General features: G+C 40.1%; 1 protein-coding gene across 2 annotated transcripts in view; it reads left to right on the top strand.

Annotated features, from left to right (window-relative positions):
- Positions 1–16,957, top strand: part of RALGAPB (Ral GTPase activating protein non-catalytic subunit beta) — a 103,470-nt gene that overhangs the window by 9,305 nt on the left and 77,208 nt on the right. For both annotated transcript variants that reach the window (XM_060120071.1, XM_060120069.1), the window contains exons 2-3: positions 10,782–10,997; positions 14,732–14,934. In XM_060120071.1, coding sequence (XP_059976054.1) covers positions 10,812–10,997; positions 14,732–14,934 — 389 coding nt within the window. In that variant the 5' untranslated portion in view covers positions 10,782–10,811. The remainder of the gene's footprint in view (positions 1–10,781; positions 10,998–14,731; positions 14,935–16,957) is intronic.

Raw genomic sequence — 16,957 nt, 5'->3', positions numbered from 1 at the left:
GTACGCGGGCCTCTCACTGCTGTGGCCTCTCCCATTGCGGAGCACAGGCTCCGGACGCGCAGGCTCAGCGGCCATGGCTCATGGGCCCAGCCGCTCCATGGCATGTGGGATCCTCCCGGACCGGGGCATGAACCCGTGTCCCCTGCATCGGCAGGCAGACTCCCAACCACTGCGCCACCAGGGAAGCCCGATACTCCTGTCTTTACTTCAAAATTGGGAAGGGTGGTAGCTGTTTCTTAAAAATGCAAATTCCCAGGCCCTAACCCAGACCTACAGAATTGAGCTTTTTGGGGATGGAGTTTTGAAATCTACATTTTAAACCAGAGGCGCCCCCCCCCCAATGATTCTTGTGTATACAGTGGAGTTTGAGAGCTAGCTTGTCTTTTTTTTTTTTTCTTAAAACATTTTTTTCCCTCCAACAATGTATTATCCGAAATGGCCACTAAATATTATTTAAGTATTCCTTGAATATTTGAAAACCATCCAACTACTTTTTTAATACTAATAAATAGCTTAAAGCAAATGGACATTTTCAATTTTTATATGTATACAGCATGCAAAATTTTGGACTTCCTTCAGTGGCATAAATGGAACACCTTCTAACATCTTCCTTTTTCCCATTGATAAACCTTGGCATTCTGAAACATTCAGTATTCACTGTGTGCCAAGGACTTCTTAAAGATTGAGGAAGTGAGGTTTCCCCTCAAAAAGAAGGTTGACACACTTGTGGTGAAGATATCTTTATAAAGCTAACGAATAACCAAACGCGAAGCTTAATATTAATAGCCTGTAGTAGGCACTCAGAGCTGGTGAAGAGGGGTGACTGGAGGAGTCAAAAAAAGTTTTACCGAAGAGGACGTTTGAGCTGTGCTTTGAAGTGTGAAGACTTCATAAGGTGGAAAGAGGTGGGGAACAGCATGAACAGTAATATAGAGTATGAACAAACTTGTCGGTTTTGAGCAATCATCAGTGGTTCTTTGGGTCATAGCTTGGAGGATGGGGTGGGAAAGTGGCCATAGAAGATAAAACTGGGAACGTGCATAAGCAATTTCAATTAGAATTTTAGCAAGGTTTTTTCTTTAATTGGATAAAGTCATCTTAACTTTTATATAAAAGAGTAAATGCCTGAGAATAGCTGATAAAGTTTTGAAAAAGAGTAGTCAAAGTAAAGGGAGCTTCCTTTTCAGATGTTAAAACATTCTGTAAAGCCACTGAATTTAAATCATTATGGCTGGACTTCACTGGTGGCATAGTGGTTAAGAATCCGCCAATGCAGGGGACATGGGTTCTAGCCCCGGTCCGGGAAGATCCCACATGCTGCGCAGCAACCAAGCCTGTGTGCCATAACTACTGAGGCTGCACTCTACAGCCCACGAGCCACAACTACTGAGCCTGCGTGCCACAACTACTGAAGCCCGCGCGCCTAGAGCCCGTGTTCCGCAACAAGAGAAGCCACCACAATGAGAAACCCGCGCACCTCAACGAAGAGTAGCCCCTGCTTGCCACAATTAGAAAAAGCCCGCACACAGCAACAAAGACCCAGTGCAGCCAAAAATAAAAATAAATTAATTAATTAATTTAAAAAAATCGTTATGGCATTAACATAGGAATAGACAAATAGTTGAACAGAACAGATTTGTAAATAGATTCCTATATAAATGAGAGTCTAATATATGACAAAATTGGTATTTCACGTCAGTGGGAAAGGACGTGCTTGTTTTTTTGTTTTTTGGCTGCATTGGGTCTTCGTTGCCGTGCATGGGCTTTCTCTAGTTGTGGCGAGTGGGGTCTACTCTTCGTTGAGGTGCGCGGGTTTCTCATTGAGGTGGCTTCTCTTGTGGAACACGGGCTCTAGGAACTTGGGCTTCAGTAGTTGCAGCATGCGGGCTCAGTAGCAAGGATGTGTGTTTTTTTAGATGTTGGGGGTAGCAGTTTATTAATTAATTAATTTATTTTTGCTGTGTTGGGTCTTAGTTTCTGTGCGAGGGCTTTCTCTAGTTGCGGCAAGTGGGGGCCACTCTTCATCATGGTGCGCGGGCCTATCACTATCGCGGCCTCTCTTGTTGCGGAGCACAGGCTGCAGACGCACAGGCTCAGCAGTTGTGGCTCACGGGCCTAGTTGCTCCGCGGCATGTGAGATCCTTCCAGACCAGGGCTCGAACCCGTGTCCCCTGCATTAGCAGGCAGATTCTCAACCACTGCGCCACAAGGGAAGCCCAAGGATGTGTTTTTAATAGATGATATTGACACAACTTACTATACATCTGTAAGAAAATAAAATTGGATCTTTCCTATACCACTCGTAGAAGTAAATTCCAGGTGATATAAAACTTAAATGTGAAGAATGAATTATCTTGCATGAAAATCTAGTAACTACATTATACACTTTAGGGTTATGTCTTTAAACTTATGGACCTAGGTGCATAATAAATATTTTATGTATTTTACATTATGACCCAGAACATATGCATATATAAAAAATGAAACAAGTCTCAAAGAACATTGCTTACCTTTACTGTGTGTGGTGCCTTTATTGTATATTCTATTCCATATAATTAAAAAGTATTATCTATTTCATTTATTTTATGACCCACAGTTTGAAAAACACTGATACAGGGGATAGGAGGGAGAAATCACCTAAGCCAGACTCAAAACTAGAAGTTATAAAATAAAAAAATATATATTTGGCTAGAATAATGGAATTTCACTTCATACCTACCAAATTGGCAAATAAATATGTAAATAAATCTGATTCTTGGCAAAAGATGGGGACTGAGAGGAGGAAGGGCTCTCATCCATTCTTAATGTAAATAGGAGTTGTAATGTAAATAGCTTTTTGGGAATCTATCTGGCAAGACCTATTAACATTAAAAATATATATACTCTTTGATCCAATGGTTTCACTCTTGGAAACTTGTTCCATAGAAATTAAAAGGCCAGTACTTAAGGATATATTAGCAAGCATATTTATTGCATCATTATTTCCTGGTGACAAAATATGGGAAATGAAGTAAATGTAAATCATTGGGAGACTAAATTGTACCATATCAGGGAATATTACACAGCCATTAAAAAGAATCTTATTGGAAGGATATTCATGAGGTACTGGTGAATGGAAAAAAGATGTAGAAAAGTATATAGTCCCTAGCTATGTGTGCATATAAATTATTTTAGTATGACTGAGTTAGGGTGGAGCAAAATACACAAGGAAGTGTTAGGTTGTTTAAATGGCTTATCTATTCAGGGAAGTGAATTATTTGGGTAGGGAATGAAGACAAATATAAAGGGTAAAAAATCACACTAAAACAAAGCAAAAAACCTTGTAGTATAATGTTCTTGTGCATTTATTGAAGAGGTTATAGTGTGTGTATTATACTATATACTATATATGTATGTGTGTGTGTGTTTATATATATGTTCATAAAAAAAGGTGAGAAAAAATGTGTGGGTGTAAGTTATACTCTGATGAGAATGGCAACCTATCAGAGGCTCCCCTTTTTTCCCTTCCATTTTTTAAAAAATTCTTATTAGTCATCAGTTTTATACACATCAGTGTATACATGTCAATCCCAATCGTCCAATTCATCACACCCCCCTGCCCCTGTGGCTTACTCCCTTGGTGTCCATACATTTGTTCTCTACATCTGTGTCTCAATTTCTGCCCTGCAAACCAGTTCATCTGTACCATTTTTCTAGGTTCTACGTATATGCGTTAATGTACGATATTTGTTTTTCTCTTTCTGACTTACTTCACTCTGTATGACAGTCTAGATACATCCACGTCTCAACAAATGACCCAATTTTGTTCCTTTTTATGGCTGAGTAATATTCCATTGTATATATGTACCACATCTTCTTTATCCATTCATCTGTCGATGGGCATTTAGGTTGCTTCCATGACCTGGCTATTGTAAATAGTGCTGCAATGAACATGGAAGTGCATGTGTCTTTTTGAATTATGGTTTTCTCTGGGTATATGCCCAGTAGTGGGATTACTGGATCATATGGTAATTCTATTTTTAGTTTTTTAAGGAACCTCCATACTGTTCTCCATAGTGGCTGTATCAATTTACATTCCCACCAAGAGTGCAAGAGGGTTCTCTTTTCTCCACACCCTCTCCAGCATTTGTTGTTTGTAGATTTTCTGGTGATGCCCATTCTAACTGGTGTGAGGTGATACCTCATTGTAGTTTTGATTTGCATTTCTCTAATAGTGATGTTGAGCAGCTTTTCATGTGCTTCTTGGCCATCTGTATGTCTTCTGTGGAGAAATGTCTATTTAGGTCTTCTGCCCATTTTTGGATTGGGTTGTTTGTTTCTTTAATATTGAGCTGCATGAGCTGTTTATATATTTTGGAGATTAATCCTTTGTCCGTTGATTTGTTTGCAAATATTTTCTCCCATTCTGAGGGTTGTCTTTTGGTCTTGTTTATGGTTTCCTTTGCCGTGCAAAAGCTTTTAAGTTTCGTTGGGTCCCATTTGTTTGTTTTTATTTCCATTACTCTAAGAGGTGGATCAAAAAAGATCTTGCTGTGATTTCTGTCAAAGAGTGTTCTTCCTATGTTTTCCTCTAAGAGTTTTATAGTGTCTGGTCTTACGTTTAGGTCTCGAATCCAATTTGAGTTTACTTTTGTGTATGGTGTTAGGGAGTGTTCTAATTTCATTCTTTTACATGTAGCTGTACAGTTTTCCCAGCACCACTTATTGAAGAGACTGTCTTTTCTCCATTGTATATCCTTGCCTCCTTGGTCATAGATTAGTTGACCATAGGTGCGTGGGTTTATCTCTGGGCTTTCTATCTTGTTCCATTAATCTATGTTTCTGTTTTTGTGCCAGTACCATATTGTCTTGATGACTGTAGCTTTGTAGTATAGTCTGAAGTCAGGGAGTCTGATTCCTCCAGCTCTGTTTTTTTCCCTCAAGACTGCTTTGGCTATTTGGGGTCTTTTGTGTCTCCATACAAATTTTAAGATTTTTTGTTCTAGTTCCATAAAAAATGCCATTGGTAATTTGATAGGGATTGCATTGAATCTGTAGATTGCTTTGGGGAGTATAGTCATTTTCACAATATTGATTCTTCCAATCCAAGAACATGGTATATCTCTCCATCTGTTGGTGTCATCTTTAATTTCTTTCATCAGTGTCTTATAGTTTTCTGCATACAGGTCTTTTGTCTCCCTAGGTAGGTTTATTCCTAGATATTTTATTCTTTTTGTTGCAATGGTAAATGGGAGTGTTTCCTTAATTTTTCTTTCAGATTTTCATCATTAGTGTATAGGAATGCCAGAGATTTCTGTGCATTAATTTTGTATCCTGTGACTTTACCAGATGCATTGATTAGCTCCGGTAGTTTTCTGGTGGCATCTTTAGGATTCTCTATGTATAGTATCATGTCATCTGCAAACAGTGACAGTTTTACTTCTTCTTTTCCAATTTGTATTCCTTTTATTTCTTCTTCTTCTCTGATTGCCGTGGCTAGGACTTCCAAAACTATGTTGAATACTAGTGGCGAGAGTGGACATCCTTGTCTTTTTCCTGATCTTAGAGGAAATGCTTTCAGTTTTTCACCATTGAGAATGATGGTTGCTGTGGGTTTGTCGTATATGGCCTTTATTATGTTGAGGTAGGTTCCCTCTATGCCCACTTTCTGGAGAGTTTTTATCATAAATGCGTGTTGAATTTTGTCAGAAGCTTTTTCTGCATCTATTGAGATGATGGTTTTTTTTCTTCAATTTGTTAATATGGTGTATCACATTGATTGATTTGCGTATATTGAAGAATCCTTGCATCCCTGGGATACATCCCTCTTGATCGTGGTGTATGATCCTTTTAATATGTTGTTGGATTCTGTTTGCTAGTATTTTGTTGAGGATTTTTGCATCTATATTCATCAGTGATATTGGTCTGTAATTTTCTTTTTTTGTAGTATCTTGGTCTGATTTTGCTATCAGGGTGATGGTGGCCTCATAGAATGAGTTTGGGAGTATTTGTTCCTCCGCAGTTTTTTGGAAGAGTTTGAGAAGGATGGGTGTTAGCTCTTCTCTAAATGTTTGATAGAATTCACCTGTGAAGCCATCTGGTCCTGGGCTTTTGTTTGTTGGAAGAGTTTTAATCACAGTTTCAATTTCATTACTTGTGATTGGTGTGTTCATATTTTCTATTTCTTCCTGGTTCAGTCTTGGAAGGTTATACCTTTCTGAGAATTTGTCCATTTCTCCCAGGTTGTCCATTTCATTGGCATGGAGTTGCTTGTAGTAGTCTCTTAGGATGCTTTGTATTTCTGTGGTGTCTGTTGTAACTTCTCCGTTTTCATTTCTAATTTTATTGATTTGAGTCCTCTCCCTCTTTTTCTTGATGAATCTGGCTAATGGTTTATCAATTTTGTTTATCTTCTCAAAGAACCAGCTTTTAGTTTTATTGATCTTTGCTATTGTTTCCTTTGTTTCTATTTCATTTATTTCTGCTCTTATCTTTATGATTTCTTCCCTTCTGCTAACTTTGTGTTTTGTTTGTTCTTCTTTTTGTAGTTCCTTTAGGTGTAAGGTTAGATTGTTTGAAATTTTTCTTGTTTCTTGAGGTAGGCTTGTATAGCTATAAACTTCCCTCTTAGAACTGCTTTTGCTGCATCCCATAGGTTTTGGATCGTTGTGTGTTCGTTGTCATTTGTCTCTAGGTATTTTTTGATTTCCTCTTTGATTTCTTCAGTGATCTCTTGGTTATTTAGTAACGTATTTTTTAGCCTCCCTGTGTTTGTGTTTTTTACGTTTTTTCCCCTGTGATTGATTTCTAATCTCATAGCGTTGTCAGAAAAGATGCTTAATGTGATTTCAATTTTCTTAAATTTACTGAGGCTTGATTTGTGACCCAAAATGTGATCTATCCTGAAGAATGTTCCGTGCGCACTTGAGAAGAAAGTGTAATCTGCTGTTTTTGGATGGAATGTCATATAAATATCAATTAAGTCTATCTGGCCTATTGTGTCATTTAAAGCTTCTGTTTCCTTATTTATTTTCATTTTGGATGATCTGTCCATTGGTGTAAGTGAGGTGTTAAAGTCCCCCACTATTACTGTGTTACTGTCTATTTTCTCTTTTTTAGCTGTTAGCAGTTGCCTTATGTATTGAGGTGCTCCTATTTTGGGTGCATATATATTTATAATTGTTATATCTTCTTCTTGGATTGATCTTTTCATCATTATGTAGTGTCCTTCCTTGTCTCTTATAACATTATTTTAAAGTCTATTTTATCTGATATGAGTATTGCTACTCCAGCTTTCTTTTGATTTCCATTTGCATGGAATATCTTTTTCCATTCCCTCAGTTTCAGTTTATATGTGTCCCTAGGTCTGAAGTGGGTTTCTTGTAGACAGCATATATGTGGGTCTTGTTTTTGTATCCATTTAGCAAGCCTGTGTCTTTTGGTTGGAGCATTTAATCCATTCACGTTTAAGGTAATTATTGATATGTATGTTCCTATGACCATTTTCTTAATTGTTTTTGTAGGTCCTTTTCTTCTCTTGTGTTTCCCACTTAGAGAAGTTCCTTTAGCATTTGTTGTGGAGCTGGTTTGGTGGTGCTGAATTATCTTAGCTTTTGCTTGTCTGTAAAGCTTTTGATTTCTCCATTGAATCTGAATGAGATCCTTGCTGGGTAGAGTAATCTTGGTTGTAGTTTCTTCCCTTTCATCACTTGAAGTATATCATGCCACTCCCTTGTGGCTTGTAGAGTTTCTGCTGAGAAATCAGCTGTTAACCTTATGGGAGTTCCCTTGTATGTTATTTGTCATTTTTCCCTTGCTGCCTTCAATAATTTTTCTTTGTCTTTAATTTTTGCCAATTTGATTACCATGTGTCTCGGTGTGTTTCTCCTTGGGTTTATCCTGTATGGGACTCGCTGCGCTTCCTGGACTTGGGTGGCTATTTCCTTTCCCATGTTAGGGAAGTTTTCGACTATAATCTCTTCATATATTTTCTCTGGTCCTTTCTCTCTCTCTTCTCCTTCTGGGACCCCATAATGCAAATGTTGTTGCATTTAATGTTGTCCCAGAGGTCTCTTAGGCTGTTTTCATTCTTTTTTCTTTATTCTGTTCCGCAGCAGTGAATTCCACCATTCTGTCTTCCAGGTCACTTATCCATTCTTCTGCCTCAGTTATTCTGCCTTTGATTCCTTCTAGTGTAGTTTTCATTTCAGTTATTGTTCATCTCTGTTTTTTTGTTCTTTAATTCTTCTAGGTCTTTGTTAAACATTCTTTGCACCTTCTCCATATTTGCCTCCATTCTTTTTCTGAGGTCCTGGATCATCTTCACTATCATTATTCCGAATTCTGTTTATGGAAGGTTGCCTATCTCTACTTCATTTAGTTGTTTTTCTGCGGTTTTATCTTGTTCCTTCATCTGGTACATAGCCCTCTGCCTTTTCATCCTGTCCATCTTTCTGTGCATGTGGTTTTTGTTCCACAGGCTGCAGGATTGTAGTTCTTCTTGTTTCTGCTGTCTGCCCTCTGGTGGATGAGGCTATCTAAGAGGCTTGTGCAAGTTTCCTGATGGGAGGGACTGGTGGTGGGTAGAGCTGCCTGGTGCTCTGGTGGGCAGAGCTCAGTAAAACTTTAATCAGCTTGACTGCTGGTGGGTGGGGCTGGATTCCCTCCCTGTGGTTGTTTGCCCTGAGGTAACCTAACACTGGGGCCCACCTGGGCTCTTTGGTGGGGCTAATGGTGGACTTTGGGAGGGCTCACGCCAAGGAGTACTTACCAGAACTTCTGTTGCCAGTGTCCTTGTCCCCATGGTGAGCCACAGCCACCCCCCACCTCTGCAGGAGACCCTCCAACACTAGCAGGTAGGTCTGGTTCAGTCTCCCCTGGGGTCACTGCTCCTTCCCCTGGGTCCCGATGTGCACACTACTTTGTGTGTGCCCTCCAAGAGTGGAGTCTCTGTTTCCCCCAGTCCTGTCGAAGTCCTGCAATCAAATCCTGCTAGCCTTCTAAGTCTGATTCTCTAGGAATTCTTCCTCCCGTTGCCGGACCCCCAGGTTGGGAAGCCTGACGTGGGGCTCAGAACCTTCACTCCAGTGGGTGAACTTCTGTGGTATAACTGTTCTCCAGTTTGTGAGTCACCCACCCAGCAGTTATGGGATTTGATTTTACTGTGATTGTGCCCCTGCTACCGTCTCATTGTGGCTTCTCCTTTGTCTTTGGATGCGGGGTATCTTTTTTGGTGAGTTCCAGTGTCTTTGTATTGATGATTGTCCAGCAGCTAGTTGTCATTCTGGTGTTCTCACAAGAGGGAGTGAGAGCAAGTCCTTCTACTCCATCATCTTGGTTCAGGGCCACAAATTTTCCCTTCCGTTTTTGAGAGTGCTTATTTTAGGGCAGTGGTGCCGGGGTTGGGGGAACATCAGGATATCCTTAGGGGGGTTCCTTATAAATCCTAAGGAAATTGAGGCAACTTGTAACAGTCAGTCACATCCACCCATCCTTCACATTGTAGGTACCTTGTTCGATTCTGGTGCATCCTTTCTGCCTTCCCATTGTCAGGGCCTCTTGGTTCAGAGGAGGACCATATCCTCTTGAAAAACACTGATACTTACTGAGCTGGAATGAGGTTTTGTAAGATAAAATTAAACAAAGCTACCAGTTTGAAGAAAAACTAGTTTAAGGGATGGAACTTTTTAAAGCTTAAGTGTATCCTTAAACTCTGCCGGCTGGGCAAACAGATTTCAGAGCAAGTAGAAAATGAAAGTTAATAGAAATTAATTGGAAAGGATTAACCATCCTTGATTCTCTTCATGAGTATGGCATTTATGATTGTAATATTTACATTGCATTCATATAGATATGTTTTCTGTGGCTAAAGTTTCTCATTTGTATGGTAGACTTAAATATCTTTAAATGGAGAATATACAGCGTAGGGAAAAGCAGGACATGTCATGGAGAATGTATAGGTTAGGGAGGGGCAGTACATGCTGTGGTTAAGAGCATGGTCCCTGGAGCCCAACAGATGTGTACTCAAAACCCACCTCTACCATGTTATAGTTGTGAAGCCTCAGGGAAGCAGCAGACCTCTCTATGCCTCAGTTTTTTCATCTGTGAATTAGGGATAGTGTTACTTAATTTTCATAGAGTTGTTGTGTGATTTCATGAGTAGTATGTAGTAAATGCTCAGTAAGTGGCAGGTCTTTACATGTTTTCTGAAGGACACTGACTTCCAGGGGTTCCATTACCAGAAGAATGTATGCCACTGCTGTAGGGAATGAAATATTCTCAAAGAATTTTATGTCTGATTTGAGGACATTGGTGGGAAATTGCAGGGGTATGTTTCTAGCAAGTAATAGGTACTTGGAAACTGTTGACTGAAAAATCTGGGGCCTACAGTAAACCCTTTCCTTTGTCTCCCTTTCCTACTTAGAGCATACCATTCTTCTATCTTTTTCTATCCTGGAACATGAAATGTAGAAGGTTCCCTCATGCTGTGAGTGTACCAAATTTGATTATTTTATCCCCTTGCACGGTGGCCATCTGCCCCAGCTCTACTCTGAGCTTCTGAGGGCTCTTTTGGGGAGGTGCTCAGACAGCTGCTTCCCAGGGTCTGCCTTTCCTACTTGATCTCACTAAGAGGCTATTTAGGACATTCTCAAGACATTTAAATGTTTTTTTTCCTCAGTCTTCTCAAGGCAGTATATTTACAGCTTCTTTATCTTGCTGTGTAGGGTAAATGTGTATTTTACTAAGTTTTATTAGTTTGCAGCAATATAGTTTGACTTGTAATTCTCTTTTTGTCTTTTCAGGTGCCATTTGGATAGTCCTTTAGCGGCACGATGTACTCTGAGTGGAGGTCGCTGCATTTGGTGATTCAGAATGATCAGGGCCACACCAGTGTGCTACACAGCTATCCAGAGAGCGTTGGGCGAGAGGTGGCCAATGCGGTGGTTCATCCTCTCGGGCAGGCCTTAGGTACCCTTTCAGCAGCTGGTGGTGAGAGTTTGTTGAAAACTGACAAAGAAGTAAGTGTTTTTTTCATTTCATTCTACTCTGTGGAAATATGTCTGTTACAGGATAATTTGTTTAACATTGTCTTTTTAAGTGGATGTCTGCTCACTGTAGTGTGATGTCTTAATTTGACCGTATTTGGGTTGAGGGTTGGGGCCCAGAGTCTGTGGGAGTTATGAGGAATAGGTTGTACCATTGTGCTGTTGGGATTTCCTGCTAGCCGGACCCAGTTCTCCACTTGAGCTGTGAGCTGAGACAGAGACTTGCCTGTCAGGTCCCTTTCCCTAAGTTTTAGGCTTAGTCTTCAGATTTCCATTCAGAGGTTGTGTTTGGAAGGTCTTCATTCCTACCTCTAGATGGCCTCTGACTGAAGGCCTATCTTGTGTTGTCTTCAGGCTACACATGTGCGCTGCGCTTGAGGCTCTCCCGCTGTCTCCATCCCAGTCTACCCTTGTCTGACTTCTGCGTTTAAGAGTGCTACAGAGCAGCTAAGTCTGTATAGCTGTGAGCCCACGTGGTTGGGATGGGGGTTGTGTTTGCTGTTCCTAAAGATGAGGAGCTTTTGGAGTGGCTTGGCTTAGAGCTGGTCCTCTGTTCTTGGGTTCAGGGGCGGGGCTGAAGTTAAGTTGCCAGTGGGGAGTCATGAAGGGGCCCTGAGAATGGAGTGATTCGGAGCTTGCTAGTATGAGGTCTGGCTAATCGGGATTAGAACTTGTCCCCTGTGCTTGAGAACATTCATGCAACCTTTAGGCTTTGGGTTTACCTATTTCTCAGACACTGCACCGTTTTTCACTTACATTTTGATTTCTTGTGAAGGAGAGATTAGACTTAGTCTAGATATAAGACAACTCTAGATAGGAGACTAAGGTTTATAGCTCAGGAAGCATTTTATTTACCCTCTGTAGGCCAAAGAGCCTGGGTTGCCGAAGGGGAAGCCCCTCATACTGAGGAGCATTTTCTTCTCAGAGTGCCCTGGCAGAGACTTACCCCGAGGACCAGCACTTGTCCTGGCGCACTCTCTTCTTGGTGTGTCTGTAATTCCTTCTGCCCTCTCCTGGGAAGAGATGGCATGTGAGTAGATAAAGGTGCTCAGTGCAGCCCTTGTTTTTTCTCCTTTCTTACCCTCAAAAGGATATGAGAGAATAGGTCTTGAATCCAGTGTCCTCTTGAATTATACAGTTGAACTATTGTGTGAAGATATTACCAAAGATATCTTCTCCTTGGTCTTTGCTGTGATAATTAGGGACTTGCAACCTCTTTTAAAATTAGGGACTTGCAACCTCTTTTAAAATTCTTTTGTTCAGCTAAATCCCACCCCCTCCACACCCCTTCCCACCTCATTTGTCACAGCTTCACTGTGTTCTTATAGTCACTTTTAACATTTATTGCTGTTGTATGTTACTTTCTATTATATTATATTTTTGTTATGTATTTTCTACCCTTAGCCTTTGTAGTTCTGAGGTTAAAAATTTCAGTACATGTATTTATCTTGTTAGATTCAGCTTTAGTTTTAAGCTGTTATAATCTTTTTTTAATTATTATTTTTTATTTATTTATGTTTGGCTGCATTGGGTCTTTGTTGCTGCACACGGGCTTTCTCCAGTTGCGGCGAGCAGGGGCTACTCTTCATTGTGGTGCGCGGGCTTCTCATTGGGGTGGCTCCTCTTGTTGCAGAGCACGGGCTCTAGGCACGCGGACTTCAGTAGTTGTGGTGCGCGGGCTTCAGTAGTTGTGGCTCGCAGGCTCTAGAGCGCAGGCTCAGTAGTTGTGGTGCACGTAATTGCTCCACGGCATGTGGGATCTTCCAGGACCAGGGCTCGAACCTGTGTCCCCTGCATTGGCACACGCATTCTTAACCACTGCGCCACCAGGGAAGCCCAAAGCTGTTATAATCTTCTTGAATCCTGAATTTCTATTTAACAAGTTAGTTTTTTTTTTAGCTTTGTGATATCTACAAATGGTCAGCATGTAATCTGTTTTTCTCTAAGTTAAAATCTTGGCAGAGCCTTTGGCATGCCATTGGGCATCTTCTTCCAAAACGATCTTGGTACAGTAATCCACTGCTATTCTCCCATGTTATTTTGACCAGTTACAAATCCAACCATTCTACCTCCTTCTGGACTGTATCTTTCCATCTTGTCCACAAAGACCAAATTTCTTGTTGAAGCCCAGATCCCCCTTTGCCAGAGAAGGCTGTTAATGGCATGGTGAGAATAGCTTTAGGTTTCTAGTTGGAAGACCAGGGATCAAGTTTTCAGCTCCAGCATTTCCAAACGAGCGCCATGGTCCAAATTGCTTAATTTGCTAAACTTCAGTTTTCTTATGTATGAAATGAGGATGGGGACTTCCCTGGCGGTCCAGTGGTTAAGACTCCACGCTTCCACTGCAGGGGGTACACGTTTGATCCCTACTTGGGGGACTAAGATCCCACGAGCCATGCAGTGTGGCCAGAAAATAAAAGTAAAAAATAAAAATAAAATGAGGATAGTTTACCCTCTCACACCGGTTATTTTGATGTTTAGATAATATTTATGAAAATACCTCAGAAACTGGTTTTAAATCAGTGCCAGGTTTCTACATTTGTCAGCTGCCTTCATAGTAACCCTCTTAATAAAGGAATGAAGCGTATCTGGCATGACTTGTTTTTTTTGAGCAGGCTGGTTCTCAGCGACCCTGCTTCCCTTTCATAAGTGCTCACTGATCATCTGCTTAGTAATTTGTCCCAGAGTTTTGTCTGGAATTCACTTAAACTTTCCAGTCTACATTATCTGGAATATAGTTTCATCCTCTTTTGCAAATTAGGCCATTTCCCCTTTCTCATTGTGCCTTATTCGTTCATGACTGCAAGCAGTGGTTCAGCAGTCTCTTAGGCACCTTCTCTCGGCCCCTATGATTCAGACAGGTCAGGAGGCTGGAACTCATTTAGTGCAGCTAAGTGCCTTTTTAAGATCTTACCCAGCTTCAGTCCCTTCTGACTTGTGTTTGTTCTTGCCCTTCCATTTAAAATATTGTTTTCTTTGCCAATGAAAATAGTCACAAAATAAGAGTTGGGCAGTTCATCTTCCTTCCTGTTGTTTGTTAAAGTTGCATAATCTGGAAATGGAATATAATTAAATTTATGTAAGTGATTTCCTAAATGACACGCATACCCGCATGCAAATTAAGTGGAGAAAAATATCTAAAATTTTCTATTTCTGTGCCTCCAATCTCTATGGAAAATCAAGATGACCTGTACTTACTTTTTATTTTACAGAGCAAACAATAATAATGTTTAAGGGGTGAAAGCCAACATAGGCTTAATAATTAGAAATAAGTCATTTATTTTCTTCTTAAATCTTTTGCTTAGGAAACGTTGTCTGAGTATGTCTTTTTTTTTGGCGGTACGTGGGCCTCTCACTGTTGTGGCCTCTCCCGTTGTGGAGCACAGGCTCCGGATGCGCAGGCTCAGTGGCCATGGCTCACGGGCCCAGCTGCTCCACGGCATGTGGGATCTTCCTGGACTGGGGCACGAACCCGTGTCCCCTGCATCAGCAGGCGGACTCTCAACCACTGCGCCACCAGGGAAGCCCCCTGAGTATGTCTTATACATGGAAAGTACATTCTGTAGAATTAATCTGATGTATGTTGAGATGAATATACTTCAGTTGAGAGGTTTTTGACAATAAAAGAGCTTAACATTTTAAATCAGTCTACTGATACACAGATAGGAATGTGTAATAATTCTATATGTATATTTTCTTTTGTTTAGGTAAAATGGACCATGGAAGTAATTTGCTATGGACTGACCCTTCCATTGGATGGAGAGACTGTAAAATATTGTGTTGATGTATATACTGACTGGATTATGGCTTTAGTGTTGCCGAAAGATTCTATTCCATTGCCAGTTATTAAAGAGCCTAATCTATATGTTCAAAGTATACTAAAACACCTGCAGAATCTTTTTGTACCAAGGTAAGCTATACTAGTCTATCTGACCTGTTATCAGGATCATAATGAAGTACTCATCAATGTTACTTTTTTATATTATAGGAACTGATTTCATTGTTAGACCTTTGAACAGTAACTTTCATTACTTGTTCAGTTAAAGAGTGTGTTAATATGAATGAGAGAGATGAGCTTATATAATGTTTACTAGGACTCTTTAACAAGTGTGTGTTCATTTTAACGGCTTTTGGTTTTGCTTCTAAGATTGGATAGCTATTAGACGTTAAAATACTGTGACCCCTTTCCCTTCCAGTCAAAAAAAACCATGCTTTTTGCCTAACATAATTCTTGTCTCCACTTAAACTAAAGGCGACTAAGCCATCTGCCTTAAAATGAATCTTTCTTATGAGAGCATGAAGACATTGAAGTAAGCAGATTTGAAATTATAGGCACATTTGTAGTAGGCCAAAAGAATACTCTTGACAGTTTGTTACTGAGTTTTTCCCCTATCTCTGCGTCAGAGACCTTAAATATTGTAATGTAAGATTGCCTTACTTGTGCCTAAAACATTTTTTTCCCATTCTAAAAGGATTATATGTCACTATAAAGGATTTTGGAAATATAGAAAATAATGGAGAAGAAAGCACTAGTTGCCTACCTATTTGTAGGGATTTCCTTTGAGAAAAATCTGTTTTCAGCTTTTTTTTATGTCTGGAAGGGGCAAGTGGGCTTCCCTTCTTTTGGAAAAGTTCTGGTTAGGGCTTTTGGTCTGTCAGATGACGAGGCCTTTGAATCATACAAAAACCAGCCCTGTAAATTTTAACTTTTTAAATTTAGAAGGAAGATTACTTTGGAAAATCTGAATTAAAAAAGAGGAATCTCCATTAAGAGCTCTGGTCTATAGGATCAGTTGTACAAACATACCTCAAGATATTGCAGGTTTGGTTGCAGACCACCACAATAAAGCGATCATTGAAATAAAGCAAGTCACATGAATTTTTTGGTTTCCCAGTGCATAAAAGTTTTTATACTATACTGTAGTCTGTAAACATGAAATAGCATTATGTCTAAAAAAACACTTACATATTTTGATTAAAAAATATTGGCATTGCTGAAAAATGCTAACCATCTGAGCCTTTAGTGAACTGAAATCTTTTTGCTGGTGGAGGGTCCTGCCTCAGTGCGATGGCTGCTGACTGATCAGGGTGGTGGTTGCTGAAGCTTGGGTGGCTGTGGCGATGTGTTAAAATAAGACAACAGTGAAGTCTGCCACATTGATTGACTCTTCAGTTCATGAACGATTTGTCTGTAGCATGCAATGTTTTTTGATAGCATTTTACCTACAGTAGTTCTTTCAAAATTGGAGTTAATCCTCTCAGACCCTGCTGCCGCTTTATCAACTAAGTTTATGTAATATTCTAAATTGTTTGTTGTCATTTCAATAATTTTCACAGCATCTTCACCGGGAGTAGATTCCATCTCAGGAAACCACTTTCTCTGCTCATCCATAAGAAGCAACTCCTCTTCCATTAAAGTTTTATTATGAGATTGCAGCAATTCAGTCACGTCTTCGGGCTCCACTTCTAATTTTAGTTCTCTTATTATTTCTACCACATCTGCATTTACTTCCACCACTGAAGTCTTGAGCCCCTCAAAGTCATCCGTAAGGGTTGAAATCAACTTCTTCCAGACTCTTATGAATATTGATGTTTTGATCTCTTCCCATGACATAAATATTCTTAATACCATTTAGAATGGTGAATCCTTTCCAGAGGGTTTTCAGTTTCCTTTGCCCAGATCCATCAGAGGAATCGCTGTCTGTGGCAGCTATAGTCTTAAGAAATGTATTTCTTAAATAATAAAACTTGAAAGTCGAAATTGCTCCTTGATCCGTGGGCAGCAGAATGGATTTTGGGTTAGCAGGCAAACATTAATCTTGTTGTACATCTCAGTGTTGACGGAAAAAACTGCACAGTCGAAAAGTTAAGAATTATGTTTTATTCAGCGGACTTACTGAAGACTATAGCCCGGATACTGTTTCTCAGCTCTG

Source organism: Mesoplodon densirostris, chromosome 16 (assembly GCF_025265405.1).
Source record: "Mesoplodon densirostris isolate mMesDen1 chromosome 16, mMesDen1 primary haplotype, whole genome shotgun sequence".
NCBI lineage: Eukaryota > Metazoa > Chordata > Mammalia > Artiodactyla > Ziphiidae > Mesoplodon > Mesoplodon densirostris.
Note: the sequence above shows the minus strand (reverse complement) of the source record. Positions and strands in the feature narration are given on the sequence as shown.